Source organism: Xenopus laevis, chromosome 1L (assembly GCF_017654675.1).
Source record: "Xenopus laevis strain J_2021 chromosome 1L, Xenopus_laevis_v10.1, whole genome shotgun sequence".
Lineage (NCBI taxonomy): Eukaryota > Metazoa > Chordata > Amphibia > Anura > Pipidae > Xenopus > Xenopus laevis.
Window position 1 is genome coordinate 185115312 of NC_054371.1, and position 15116 is coordinate 185130427.

General features: G+C 37.2%; 1 protein-coding gene across 1 annotated transcript in view; it reads right to left on the reverse strand.

Annotated features, from left to right (window-relative positions):
* Positions 1 to 431: 431 nt before the first annotated feature.
* The window catches only part of hsd17b4.L (hydroxysteroid (17-beta) dehydrogenase 4 L homeolog), a gene marked incomplete at its 5' end in the record, with an annotated part of 145500 nt that continues 130815 nt past the window's right edge, over positions 432 to 15116 (reverse strand). Inside the window, 4 exon segments of the mRNA NM_001092594.1 lie at positions 432 to 718; positions 1619 to 1749; positions 12774 to 12912; positions 13926 to 14015. Coding sequence (NP_001086063.1) covers positions 629 to 718; positions 1619 to 1749; positions 12774 to 12912; positions 13926 to 14015 — 450 coding nt within the window. The 3' untranslated portion in view covers positions 432 to 628.

Here is a 15116-nt window from a genome sequence, read left to right on the forward strand (position 1 = left end):
AATTCCACAGATTGAAACACCCCCCCAAACACACTTCCTTATGCAACTCCCCCACCCCCTTGTTCCATTGTAAATTGATGGATTCTGGGACTCCTGCTTTCCATCATGGGTGGTGCACATTGACTTTCAGTTCCAGAATCCATCACTTCCCAACGGAACAAGGTGGGGAAGGAGTTTCATGAGACTGTGAACTTGGGAAAGAGGGGCAGACAATTATGGCTTCCTTTTAGTCTGAATAATTAGGTAGGTCTGTGTGACAAAAATATATAATAATAGTGTTTATGTAGCATTTCTGTACCATTTTTGTGGAAAATGGGGTTTATATCTTCTGTTAATGAAAAATGAAGGGCAAATTAAAAATGCCTATGAAAGCAGAAAGTATGTGAATTGTTTGGTTGAACACCGTGTAGACAAAAATAAGGAATGTGTAGTTATTATTTAACCAATTATACTTTAATTAGTCATGTAATATAAAGACATGTTAAAGATCAGAGAACAGTCATTTATGCTTAATAAACGGTTAGCATTATTATGTTTGTTAATTTGTGCTGGCTTGTAGCACTGGATTTTTAGGTGAAATAATTGAACTTCCTTCAGGTCCTGTTTGGGTTGTCTTGTCTCTGTATTTTCACAGCTTAGCATAGTCCTTCAAGATCATTTCCAGTTTTTGGCTCAGCATGATATTGCCTTTCACTTTGAGCTTGCCAGCAAAAAATGCCTACAAGAGAAAGATACAGGTAGATCAAACGCTCATTGTGCTTCAATGTCTTTTGTCGAGATCCACATTCAAAAAGCACCCACTGTGCCAACAAAGCTGAAATGAACTCTATCACAATCCACAGCAAAAGATATAAATTCCCTCAGAAATAATCTAATCTGCAACACATTTAAGTCCTCTTTATTTCCTCTGCCCAAAAGCCATCAGCACAATTAGTTTTAAATTCAATGGTAACTTATATGAAAGGACTACAAACAACACTATGCTTTTTCAAGGGCAGATATGCCATTTGTATGGAAAAGAAAACAAGTGTAAAAGCACAAGTGCGCAATGATAAGACAGATGAGAAGCACTTAACCTATAAATATACGATGCTCTATTGGGTAGGGATCTGACAACAGGCCATAGGTTGTGCAACATTTTCATTGTAATCAGGGGGGAAGTATTATTTTTATCATGGGTGCACGCTCATTGTGCATAGGGTTGGTGCACCTGGTGCCATAGTACATCGCATATTTAACTGCCTCTGACAGAAATAAAACGGGATTGTAGCCATATAGTTTGTAAGTAAAAATATGAATAATTTGTTCATCTTTTGGAATAGTATTTCACCATATATGATACATTCTTTTTATCTCTTTTATTTATTTTTATACAATGATGCAAACGTACAAAGCTCAATGTTAACAGTATCTTGAAATATTTAGCCTTCAAGGGTTTGGGGGTGTTAGTCTGCAAGTTTGCAAATATCATCGATGATATTTTAATCATGAGACTGTTCATTTTGGTACAAACTCCCAGATTTGGTGGGAAGTCACAAGAGCCACAGAGCTTAAGCGGATCTGTTCCTTTATAACAAAAACAAAACAAAAAAAGGAAACAAATTAAGGATAGTTGTACCTTTTGTGGATTGACCTTCCCAAGAACTAGTTCCATAAAGTCTTCATCTGAAAGGGTAAATGATGTATCGGCACGTCCACGTGCTTTGCCACGGTACACTTCTCCAGATCCACCACTCTTTAAGTCGATTGCTACATGATATAAATGAAACCGGATATAAGAAAAGGATGTCAGGTTCACCTGTGCATTATATACATATATATATAGACACACACACACAATTTACACAAAACATTAATACTTACCTAATACTACAGTGATTTTCACTTAAAGGGATTCTGTCATGGTTTTTTTTCCAGTATAGTTTTAATTACTAAATGACACTGTGTACATTGTAAGTAATTTATTTTACCATTTAAAATATTATTCTTGAACCAAACAATGTATTTTTTTTAGTTGTACTATTGGTGAGTAGCCAGCCATCTCAGGTCATTGTGCCTGAACCTGTGCTTTCAAAAAGAGCCAATGGTTCACAATAAAACGGCTTTCAGTTAAGCTATTGTTTCTTCTACTCAATGTAACTTAAAAAGTCACAGTGGGACTTGGATTTTGATTTAATCTCATATCTACCAGGGATCTGTTATCTTGTTTCATTCCCATTATTTTGCTGATGGGCTACTGGGGGGGGGGGGGGTGACATCACTCCAACTTGCAGTGCAGCAGTAAAAAGTAACTGAAGTGTATCATTACTGAGGGCATCTGGGAAACTAACAACATGTCTAGCCCCATGTCAGATTTCAAAATTAAATATAAAAAAAATCTGTTTGCTCTTTTGAAAAACGGATTTTAAAGGACATGTAACCCCACCCCCCACACACACAAATGTAATCAGTGAACAACCTCTTTGAAATCTTTAGATAACTGCCACTCTGGTTGTTAAAAGGTTAACAGTAAGGCTGCAACATCCCCTTAATCACTTAGAAATCTTTCTCCTCCTCTAACCCACTCTGCCCCCTCCCTCAGGAATTTACTTTGGCTGTTAGCTCATGCTCAGTTCTTCTCAGCTCAGATTACTAAACACACCCTCCAGTCTAACAGCCAGTGAAGAGATAGCATTGCTGGTTCCCATAGAAACTGTAGTTGACTGCTCCTATTTTTTTCTCCTAACCACCTCCCCCGAGCTCAGCTTAACCATTACAGTGCTCAACCCCAGCAGAACTTTTTATCAAAGTATGTTGTGCCTGTGTAAACCTGCATTCTGCATTGCATGAACTTTACAGCATACATGTCCTGTTTGCAGATGTCAGTGTTACTGATGATGTGTCAGAGGGAAAATGGCTGCCGGGTGAAAGCTATTTGTTTTAGAAAAATGTGAGGGTGCTGGCAAATGGAGGGGGTATATGCAGTACAAATTGTGGCTTGGGTGGGGGGGGATATGCCCAACGTATATACTGTACATGGTAGGAAAATGTAGGTTTTACATGTCCTTTAATGCAGGATTCTGTCAGAGGAGCACATTTAACTGATGCATTATGTAAAAAACATGTTTTCCAGGACAGAATTCCTTTAATAAAAAATCAAGTGCATATTGAAATGCATCACATAAACGATGCACCAGTCAGTCATTCATTTGTCTGTCAGGGCCCTTGAATTGTCATGTCAGCAACTGGGATAAATCTGTTTCGCCTGACAATGTTGCAGGATTTTTCTTTGTTAAAACAATGCCTGACAATTTTCTCCGAACTCTCATAAACACTGCAATGGCTCGTGCCAAAGTTTTACTCGTCCAACCACAATGATTTAAAGTATCAGACTACAGATCTTGTAAAAAGAACTTGCGTTTGCTGTGTGTATCTTATTGACGCTGGAATCTATTTAGGCAATGAGGAAATGTGTGTAAAGTAAAACTGAAAAAATAATACAAGAAATGAAATGTGGCGTAATAAACGGAAAAACAAATGCTACACATCACTAAACATCATATGCTGTATGTATTAATACACCAGTATTTATATAAGGAAAATGTAATAAACTATGAACATTCCATAAAGTACTATATTATAAGCAGATTATTTAAAGGGAATTATAACAATTGTTTCTGCTTTCTTGCAACCTTTATAATACACAGGTGTAAAATAGTATTTCCATAAATAATGTACCTCGTGTTGTAAAAAGAAAAATGTACCCTCTGTTGTAAAATACAAACATATAAGAACGCATGTGGATTTCCATAGAAACAAAGAAAAACATGGCGGTGGCTCTGTACAGGCTCACTGAGTTACACAGTATTAGAATGAAAATATGTATTTAAAGGGGGGTTCACCTTTAAGGTAACTTTTAGTATGTTATAGAATAGCTGATTGTAAGCAATTTTTTAGTTGGTTTTCATTATTTATTTTTTTATAGTTTTATAATTATTTGCTTTTTTTCGTCTGACTCTTTGTAGCTTTCAAATGGGCGTCGCTGAGCCCTTCTAAAAAGCAAATGCTCTGTAAGGCTACAAATGTATTGTTATTGCTAATTTGTATTACTCATCTTTATATTCAGGCCCTCTCCTATTCATATTCCAGTCTCTTATGCAAATCAATGCATGGTTGCAAGGAAAATTTGGACCCTAGCTACCAGATTGCTTAAAGGAGACATATAGGATAAATGAAAAAAACCCTAATTTTATAGGCAATTATGAGTAATATATGGTGTTGCTTTTACATGGTGCTAAAAATTTATATTATCTTTAAAAATAGCCCCTTTATTGGAGCTCCCTATAGATGTTCTCTGGTCACTATCTGTGTTTCAAGGGGTGGGCGTGTCATAACAGTCCCTGCCAGAAGCACAGTAGGAGGGGGGGAGCCAATCACAGCCCTGCAGTCACACAAGCATAGACAGGCTTCAGTTGACTGCTAGCTGCTGATTGGTTCCTGTACTACAGTGCAGTGAGCTGAGAGCCGCTGGGAGCAGGAATTGTAAGAGAAGGGAGGGATTATTAGGGTTTTTTTTATTAGGGTTTTTGCAGAAATATTCAATAAATCAGCCTGAAACACTACGTATTTAACCACCATTCTTCTATATCTAAAGGAGTATAACGCACTGGTAAATTCTTATTTTTTTACACAAAGGGGCAGGTTTATCAAAGGTCAAGGTGAATTTTCGAAGTTAAAAACTTCAAATTTCGAGCTATTTTGTGTGTACTTCGACTAGGGAATCGTCCAAATTCAAACTTTGAAATTCGAATATCGAAATTTATCATGTACTGTCTCTTTAAAACTTCGACCATTCGCCATCTAAAACCTGACGTTATGCTATTTTAGCCTATGGGGGACGTCCTAGAACCTATTTGGAATCAATTGGTGGACTCTGAGAAATCGAAGTTTTTTGGGGGAAAAACTTTGAATCTAATTCGATCGAATGCACTATTCCTTCGAACGTACGATTTGAATACGGCCGAATACGGACCTCTTTGACCCATAAAAAACTTCGACTTCACTTCGGTTGATCTTTTATAAATCGAATTTCGAAGTTTTTTCAATTCGAAATTCGACCCTTGATAAATATTCCCCAAAATGTCTCCTTTAAAATGCAAATTGAAGAGCTGATGAATAACAAGATAAATAACAAAAAACACAAATAATAAAAACCAATTGCAAATTGTCTCAAAATATCACTCTGTCTGCGTCATATTAAAAGTTATCTCAAAGGTGAACAACTCCTTTAAAGTATTTGCACTTTATGTTGGTTTAGGTCACTTTAACACTCATCAAGATGACATTGAATTGGGCACTGAATCACAAGCAAACAAGATGCTAATTATTTTATGTGGATTCTGCAGAACAAAAGATGGCAACGACTGCATAATGTGGAGAGGTTGCTCAGCAACAACCCATAACAGACTGTTACACCATCACTACCAGCACTGTGAACTTTCATAAACAATAACCGTCAATGCGCAACTCATCCTCCAAATATTCTGCTTTGTATTGTTTATGACATTGATAAGAGTCAATCAAACCTGACCTCAAGGCATTAGTAGGTTGAAACAATAGCAAGTAGCAATTGAAATACCACTGCCCTACTGCAAATTGAGAAGTAGATGGATCTTGATAGAAAACACAGCTATGGCTTGGAAAGTTATACAGACTCCTCAGTGTCTCCTACTTACATGGGAGAGAAGAGCTAAACATCAAGATCATGGGCAAATAAGGAGAAAATTAATTACAGAATAATAAGCAAATAAAAAGCAGGCTTTCCCGGCCAGCGATGCAGTATAATGATATTGTGCCGCTAATCTCACAAATATAAGCTTAGAAATACTAAAGAAGATCTTTGGTGAATTTGCCTTTTACATAAATTGATGTTGTCTTATCCCAAGATCCCCTCGGCATGAGACTGCAGGTTGGACAGCACTGGCACTGTAGATTCCTGGCAATTTCCCATCCCATATAAATTGCTGGTAGACTGTGTGCTAGTGTTATATTGTGTTTATGTTCCCCTTAGCTTGATCCCCTGTAGGCAAGCAGGTCTTCTCTATTCATTGGTAAATTGGCATGAATGTAGCTGCCCTCTGTATCTGTTCCCTTTCCCACAGCAGTAACCTACCTCCTGTTCATTGGTGGTATAATATTATATTGTGCACCTTCTAATCTCTACCCTTCAGCAATGCACCAGTCCCACTCCTTATTGGTCCTATAACATATGTATGGTGCCCTCTGCACTGATCAATCATAGTCCACCTCTGTGCTCATCAGCAGATACAAAGTTAATAATAAAAATAGTTCCAGGTATGCTTCTGACTGTAAACCAACTGAAATTAACATAATTTGCTTCATGGCTGACTACAGAGAAAGGATCATGTGCTTTCCCTGCAATTGGCAAGTATGGGACCTGTTATTCAGACTGTTTGGGATCTGGGGTTTTTCCATAATTTGGTTTTTCAACCCTTAAGTCTGCTAGAAAATCATGTAAACATTTAGGGGGTTATTTATCAAACGTCGGAGAGCTAAACCCCCAAACTAATGAAAACCCCTACTCTCCATAGTCCTCCCACGCATAGGTGTTAATACCTGTAATGCTCCTAAGTCTTTAATTACCCCTCGATGCAGAGTCAGCGCATGCGCAGTTGTAACAATTTTCCAGTCCTGAACAACTGCGCGGACAGCCACAGAAACCGCCGAAGGGACCCAAAGATTTAGTTCTTTAAAAAGGTTTGTTCATTTTTTTTTATATACCTTGAATGTTTTCTGATTTAAGAAAAAACTTCAACGGAAAAACCTTGAATCTGTGAATTTGTGGTGAAAAATTTGAAAAAAAAATGTGTTTTCGGCAGAAAAAAACGAATTGCTCAAATGAATCGAGTTTTCCAGTGAAACCCACCGCAAAAAACCTGAACATCTTAAAGCTTACAAACATTTTCAAATGGTTCAAGGGACCTCTGCCATTGACTTCTACATGACGTTTTATTGGACTATTTTCAGATTCTAGCTATTTCCAGGTTCGGGGTATAATAAATCTCAAAAAATGTGAGTGCAAAAAGTTTTTTTTTGATAAATAATAAATAAATCTGAAAAATGTGATTTAAATTTATTTTTTTACGTTTTGACTGAAAAATACCCTTGGAAACTCAAATTTTTCGGGTAAAAATCAACTTGACCTTTAATAAATAGCCCCCTAAATAAACGCAATAGGCTGGTTTTGCTTCCATTAAAGGGATTCTGTCATGATATTTATGGTTTACTTTTTATTTCTAAATTACCCTGTTTATATGGCAAATAATTTACTTTACTATTTAAAGAGTTATTCTAGTGGTAGACATGATAATATCACCCAAGCAGGGAAAAAAGCAGGGGGTTTCCGGCTTTGGCAATGCAAATAAATCCTTCAGCTGAGGTGCTGCTATCTGGTTAGCTGCCCATTTCCCTGTTTATAGGCTGCTGAGGAGGGAAGCGATGGGGGTGGGGGGGTTTTGATACCACTCCAACTTGCAGTGTAGCAGTAAAGAGTGATTGAAGTTTAACAGAGCACAAGTCACATGACTTGGGGCAGCTGGGAAACTGACAATATGTCTAGCCCCATGTCAGATTTCAAAATTGAATATAAGAAAATCTGTTTGCTCTTTTGAGAAATGGATTTCAGTGCAGAATTCTGCTGGAGCAGCACTATTAACTGGTGCTTTTTGAAAAAAACATGCTTTCCCGTGACATTCTGCCTTCAAGGATTAATTATATCTAAGTTTGGATCAAGTACAGGGTACTTTTTTTCTAATTACAAAGAAAAAGGAAATCAGCCTTTCCATAATTGGGAGAATTCTGGATAATGGGTTTCTGGATAACATATCCCATACCACTTTTCTGTATGTTTTTATGTAGACTGTACCTTCATCTAATTTCTTTTTTTTTACTTAAGGTGGGTCAGCATTAACTACCAACTCACTCACTGCAGACCAAGTCATCAGCTTACTGGGCCATGGTTATGGCCAACATAGGGGGCTATGAATTAAAAAGCACTAAGTTTACCCATAACAACCAATAGGATGTTTGCTTTTAAAAAAGTGCCCAGTAAATGCTACCTTCTGATTGGTTGCTATGGGTTACTGCTCCTGGGCAAACTTAGTGCCTTTTTTTTACAAACCCCCCCCCCCTAGTGTCATGTCTGATACCAGGCTGACTATCTATCGGCCAGGTTTGAAAATTCCATCAGGCAAGGGCTGTTGATACAAGTCTGCATAGAGCCTTGTAATGATGTGATCACTGGCTGGTGGCCAATGAAGACTTGCTAATGTGAACTTCTAATGACCAAAGGAAAGGACAAATAGTGACTGAATCATGCAACATTTCTCAAATATGCTGCCTTACACCTCTCCCTGTCTCCCTGACGCTCAAGGACATTAGTTGAACACGCCAGAGCTCAAATCATCTGCCATGACAGCAGTGAGCTGTAGGGCCCTGATTGTTTCTAGTGCTGTCAGTAGCTACGTCTGGAACATCCACAAAAAAAGCATGGGGAAGATGACAAGTCATAGATTAAAAGACAAGGAAACATAGCTCAGCAACAAATTTAATAATGGAAGAGGTCTGGCAGGTAGGCCCAAAGGATAATGAGAAACACTTTCAGAAAAAGCCTGCGAGACCTATTATTATAGGGTTTTTTTTCCGTTTCAGAAGGAAACCTGAATACAAGATAAATACCATCTAGTCTTATTATCATTAGATATCATTAAAATGTACAATGTCTGCTCTTGAAAAATGAAAATGTCTGTATTTGCACAAAAAAACACTGCCAAATGAACATTATGAAGAAATACAAAAAAGCACAGGGATGTTTTATATAAAAATAATGACAGTACTGCTACTGAAGGACCAAGTGTATATACTGCAGTGTGGGTTTTCCAACAGGAAACAGCTGGCCTTATAAATCTTTCGTCTCTATTGCTCTTTGTACCAACATAAAATCAGAGTTATACTTATTGGCACCAAATAACTGCAGGAGTATTCATTACTAGAGGCACTTCGAAATAAAGCATTGTTCTTCTTAATACAAACCCATTTTCAAAAAGTTGCTGTAAAAGGAAAATGAAAACAGAAGGGGATGATTGATTTGCAAATCATTTAAACCCTATATTTAACTGCAAATATAGTACAAAAGCAACATATTGCATGTTGAAACTGAGACATTTTTTTTCGGAAAAATGTATGCTCATTAGCGACACGTTTGAATAAAGTTGGGACAGGGGCAACATAAGACTGGAAAAGTTGTGTAATGCTGAAAGTAGAAGATCCCAGAGAGGCAGGGTTTCTCAGAAGTAATAATTACAACAATTTAACATTTCTTAAAATAGATAAAGAATTTGGGGGTTTTAGTATCTATAGTACATCATATCATATCATTACAAGATTCAGAGAATCCTGAGAAATCTCCATACCAAAGGACAAGGCCAAAAGCCAGTATGAATGGCCATGATCTTCAGACCTTCAGGTGGTTCTACATCAGGGGTCCCCAAACTTTTTTACCCGTGAGCCACATTCAAATGTAAAAAGATTTGGGGAGCAACACAAGCATAAAAAATGTTCTGTGGATGCCAAATAAGGGCTGTGATTGGCTATTTGGTAGCCCCTATGTGGATTGGTAGCCTACAAGGGGCTCTACTTGGCACTATACTTAGTTTTTATGCAATTAAAACTTGCGTCCAAGCCTGGAATTCAAACATAAGCACCTGCTTTGAGGCCACTGGGAGCAACATCCAAGGGGTTGAAGAGCAACATGTTGCTCACGGGCTACTGGTTGGGGATCACTGATCTATATTAACACAGACACGATTCTGTAGTGGAATTCACTGCATTGGCTCAGGAATACTTCCAAAAACAATTGTCTGTGAACACAATTTGTGACTGCATCCACCAAGCAAAGAAGAAATCATATATAAACACGGGCTTCTCTCGACCCAAGCTCATTTAACATGGACTGAGGCAAAGTGAAAAACTGTCCTGCATTTTAAATTATTTTTGGAAAGCATGCATGCCTACCTGCTAAAGACAAAAAGGTCCATCTGGCTAGTTAGAATGGATCACACCAGCATGGCTCTGTAGTAAAAAGTCTGGGTGCTAAACCGGCCTGTCTGCAGTCCAGACCTGTCATCCATTAAAAATATTCAGCTCATTATGCAATTAAAAATACAAAAAAGGTGCTGAGCACCTGAAATCCTACATCAAGAACAGGACAACATTTCACTTTTAAAACTACAGCAATTGGTCCCTCAATTCCTGAACAGTTACAGAATGTTGTTAAAAGTACAGTTTCCGAAAAAAAATGTAAATGTGTTGTTGCACATATTTTTTAGAAAACCTTAACATTTCTTTGTTTCAACATTATATATATGTTGTTTTTGTACTATTTACAATCACATATAGGGTTTAACACCTTTAAGTACCAGCAGAATTTCCCATTTCATTTGTGATCAATGCCAGACGGTTTTTGTTTTTTTTAACATTTTGTGCTCTCTCGCTTTAGGAGCATTTTCTAGGGGTGATTGCTAGTATACCTAAGAAAACTATACATTGTTTTGTTTTTTTAAGGAGAACCTGAGATTTCTAAATCTGTCAGCGTTTTTGTTTTTTTCCACTTCTGGAACAAGATTTAGAGCTCTAAATACCAAATAAAAATTGCTATTTTTCACGATATATGGATGTATGCCTTATAGATATTTTATTTTATGAACAAAATTTCATTTGATTTGCAAAGCCTCATGTCTCTCGGTGCCAATACCAGATATGTATAGTTTTATGGAGATTTCTGACTTCTATAGATCAAAAACTCCCAGCAGTAAATTACAGCATTTTCAAAGTACTACAGTAGAATACAGTATACTTTAGATTCCAAAGCCAACAGTAGGTTTATTCCAGGAAACCATATATTTTTACAATGTACACTTTCTGCCGCATCCCAAATTTGTAACCATGTCTTTCTACTCCTACTCTTTCTACTGCAATGCATTCCCAAAATTTACGGTTTTGATGGGATACTGGAAAATTGCCTCAAAGATTCCACTTTCTAGCATCTTATCTCCCACATACCAATAGATGCCAAAAGAAAACATCTTAAATATGAACGCATGGGGTCTACTGAACAGTTTGATGCCCATTGTGCAAAGAATTTTTAAAGTATTTGGTGCTAAATGAAGTTAGCACAAAGCTTGCACTTCACCCCATTACACAGCCCAGATTTCGTAAGGTACCAACATAAAAGATCCTAAATAAGCACCACAGGGTTCTACTGAACACTTTGATGCCAAATATGCATAGATGTACCAAACTATGTGGTGTACAGAATCTCCCAAATGAAAATCATGTCTGACACTGTGGTTGGTGCAATATAAGCACCCTGTATGTGTATTATGTATATTATAGGGAGGCCCTAGAAAACCATATGTGTTCCAAAAGTACAGATTTTGATGAATCCAAAATGGGTAGATATACTGCAAATTATCCAAATGTTAGGCTATGCTAAATGTAGTGTTTTTTATGAAATGTCTGAAAATTGTCACAAAGCTTGAGCTTCACCCCATTATACACCCCAGATTTTGTAAGATACTAACATAAAACATCCTAAATAACATGCCAGGTGTCAACTGAACAACATTTCCATTGGCAAAAACAAAGAAGAAGGCAAAATGCAGGAAAATCATTAAAATCCAATAAAACCACAAAAACCAATGTTTTTTTCTTTCCTCATCTAGTGTAATTAGCTTGGCCAAATAATTTTTACAGACAAAAACAAGTGAACAACATCTACGCAGAGCTGAAAACAACAGATACAGATTTCATGTGCCTGTTGTAGCCTAGGGGCCCCCTGCTCTGTCCATTGCCAAGGGGCAGGCGAACGAGTGGGTCACAAGGAAGCTTTAAGTATCCTCCTTATTGACAGTCACCATTATCTTACTTCACATATGGGAAGTCTTTGAAAGAGACGTTTAACAAATTAAAATACATTTTTCAGAAAGTAATGCTGTTAAACAAGAGATCCCCAGACATTTAATAACATGGCCAAATATACATCAATGCACCAATTCTGTATGCTAACTGGTGGTAAAAAGTTATTGCAATGATGCCAATTTGTCCACTGATTATCTACATGGCACCTGCTCTGCATGGTGTTCTAAAAACAGTTCAATGTTTAACACAAGCTATAAATTTCAAACACAAAAGACTAAGAGGCCTATGTATCATCAGTGGAGTGAAGCAATACCGGTGATGTTGAGCAGAGCAACCAATCAGCCATTAGATTTCATCAGAAAACAAAAGCAGAGGTTTGATTGGCTGCTCTGCTCAACATCACCGGTATTGCTTCACTCCACTTGTTACACAGCATGTTAAATAGACCCCTTAATGTGTCGAACAGCAGACACAAATAGAGTTGTGCATGGCATTTGAATGGCCAGCTTTGGCATAACTAGGGATGCACAGAATTCAGGATTTGGACAAGATTCAGCCATTTTTAGCAGGATTCAGAATCGGGCGAATCCAAGTGCCTGGCCAAACTGAATCTGAAAAATCAAGTGATTTTTCATCAAACAAACAAGGATGTAAAACATTTTTTAACCTCATATGCAAATTAGGGTTCAGATTCAATATTCGGCTGAATATTTGACAAAGGATTTGGCTGGAAAATAGTAGATTCAGTGCATCCCTAGGCATAACTTAGCTGAAGCAGAATAAAAAAGCAAACTCACTCCACTGAGAAGCTGTTTTTCCATCTTTGGTGATGTCCCACTGAAAGACGGCATTGACTTTCTTAACAAGCTGTCCTCCTACGTCTTTAACACGACGGCTGATCTCTTCAAAGACCAGGTCACTCTGCAATCCACCATCCTAAAACAGAATATTGGCAAAGTCACTGCCATTAATATTTTACTATCATACAGCTTAAAATTCAGGGAAATGCCAGCAATAAACCTGGTGCCCAACAGACTTATGGAGGATGCCCCTACTTTTCCTATATGAACCTCTTGGTGGGAGCAAATTCTTCATCTTTTTGTTCTGTTCATGATGTAACGTGACAGTAGGGGCGCATGACCAAAGTGCTAACAAATTTATGGATTTCAGCTGCTGTTGAACTACAATCTAATTTTCACGAAAAGTTGCAAGTGTGAAGGGACTTTAAAATGTTTATTTTGGCTCACCCTGACAATGTGATCACAATATATTACGTGCTTTTAACAACCAGATAAACTTTAATTGGAAAATGTAGTAATGTTTGTTCATAGACAAAAATATTGCATAAATACCAACAAAATTTGGAATTTGCCGTGTACTATTCTTCATCTGACAGTTCCACTGGCTAATGGATCATTAAATACGTTTGTCTGCTCAAATAACCTCCATTCAATACGTGAAAAAGAAAGAAGTTTCACCGAAAATAAAATTTTTGCACTATGTATATTGGCCTTATTAGCATGTATTAGTTCCTTAGGCCCTGTGCAGCAGCATCTCTGGGGTTGGGATATTCCCCTGATGAATTTAGAAGATTGAGGAGTACAGGAAGTCTGCAGCAAGCTTAATATGGTAATATCTTGGAAACTTAAGGAACACCATCAATGGCTGTCCATTTGAACAGTGAGCTCTGAATTAGGTCAGCATGTTTAAAGCAAGCACCCAGCTTTTTCCATGTGATATCACTAGGGGGCAGATTTGTCAAGGGTCGAATTGAAAATTAGAATTTTTAAATTAGAATTTTTTTTAGTGTAATTTGACTAGGGAATAGTCCAAAGATGATTCGAAAAAAAAAAAAATCAAAATTCGAATTTTGAAATGTATCAGTTCCTCAATACATACGCATAGAAATTGAATTACTTAACAAGGCTACAAGATCCTTTGCGTCTCACCTGAACTGCCGCTTTGGATTCCGGATTATTTACAGTTGAAGCGAGATCAACATACGCTCCTGCAATGGCAATTTCTCCAGTTTCTTTGACCTGAAAATACAAGCAATGAGGCTTCAAGTACAATAACTTTTTACATGGCAGTCCTCAAGGATCCACAAGTTAGAAAAGAAGTCACTTTATTTTACTTGAATTCATCTTTCCTGACATTTCATGACTTGTCTTATCCTAGCCTCACAGAGATCAATAACTCTTTTCCTTTTTAAGAAAACTCTGACATCATTCAATGAAATAAAGGTCAGTTGCCCATCAGTCAACCTTAAGGATTTGCTTAGTAAATTTAGAAATGTCTGTATTAATTAAGGGATAAAGAAACATATATTTTAAAGTGTTTCAATATCAGTGGGGAAAGAGAAAATACATCTGTTTACACAAGGTACCCCATGGATATAGCCCAGAAATATATTTGCTGCTGCCAATGGGGATATAAGATGATGTTGATATTAGTTTACTGCATGTTTTCCAGTAGCCTTTAGAGATTTAGGATTAGTGAAATAAAAGTACCAATCATGTACATTGAGTATTGGTTTAGCAAAAGGTTTTGTGCATGTTTCTAAATGCAAAAAGGTAGAAAACTTTTTCCAAACCCTTCCATCCTCAGAACCATTTAAGAACACAAGATGATCAAGCAATACCCAATACTTTGACACATTCCATGACACTTTTGGACTGTAATCATTTCAGGAGATTTAAGATGTTAAAAATAAGCAGCTTTACCACCCCCCTGTATACGATAAAAAAAAGATTCTGCTCCAATTTGAAAGGGGTTAAAGCAAGTGCTTAACATGCTTGTTAAATATTTTTAAGAAGCTTGATTTAAGGCATACATAAACATACAACTCCACTTGCCTACCCTTATGATTCTCTTGAGTTTGGTAGCCTTTAAAAATGGATGATTGTTTGCACCCATGATTAATTCATTGCTACATATGTACAACAATCTAGTAGTGCAATCATTAGATGTGCCAGTTGAATGGTTGCTATGGGTTACTAGACCAGTAGAAAAACTGAGCAACTGTTATTACAATGGTCCCTTATATCTACAATTATCTGATTTTACTGGTCCAACTACTGCATTTTTAACTGTAATTTCTGCTGCATCTGGGACTCATTTTAAACATACGTGGACATTTT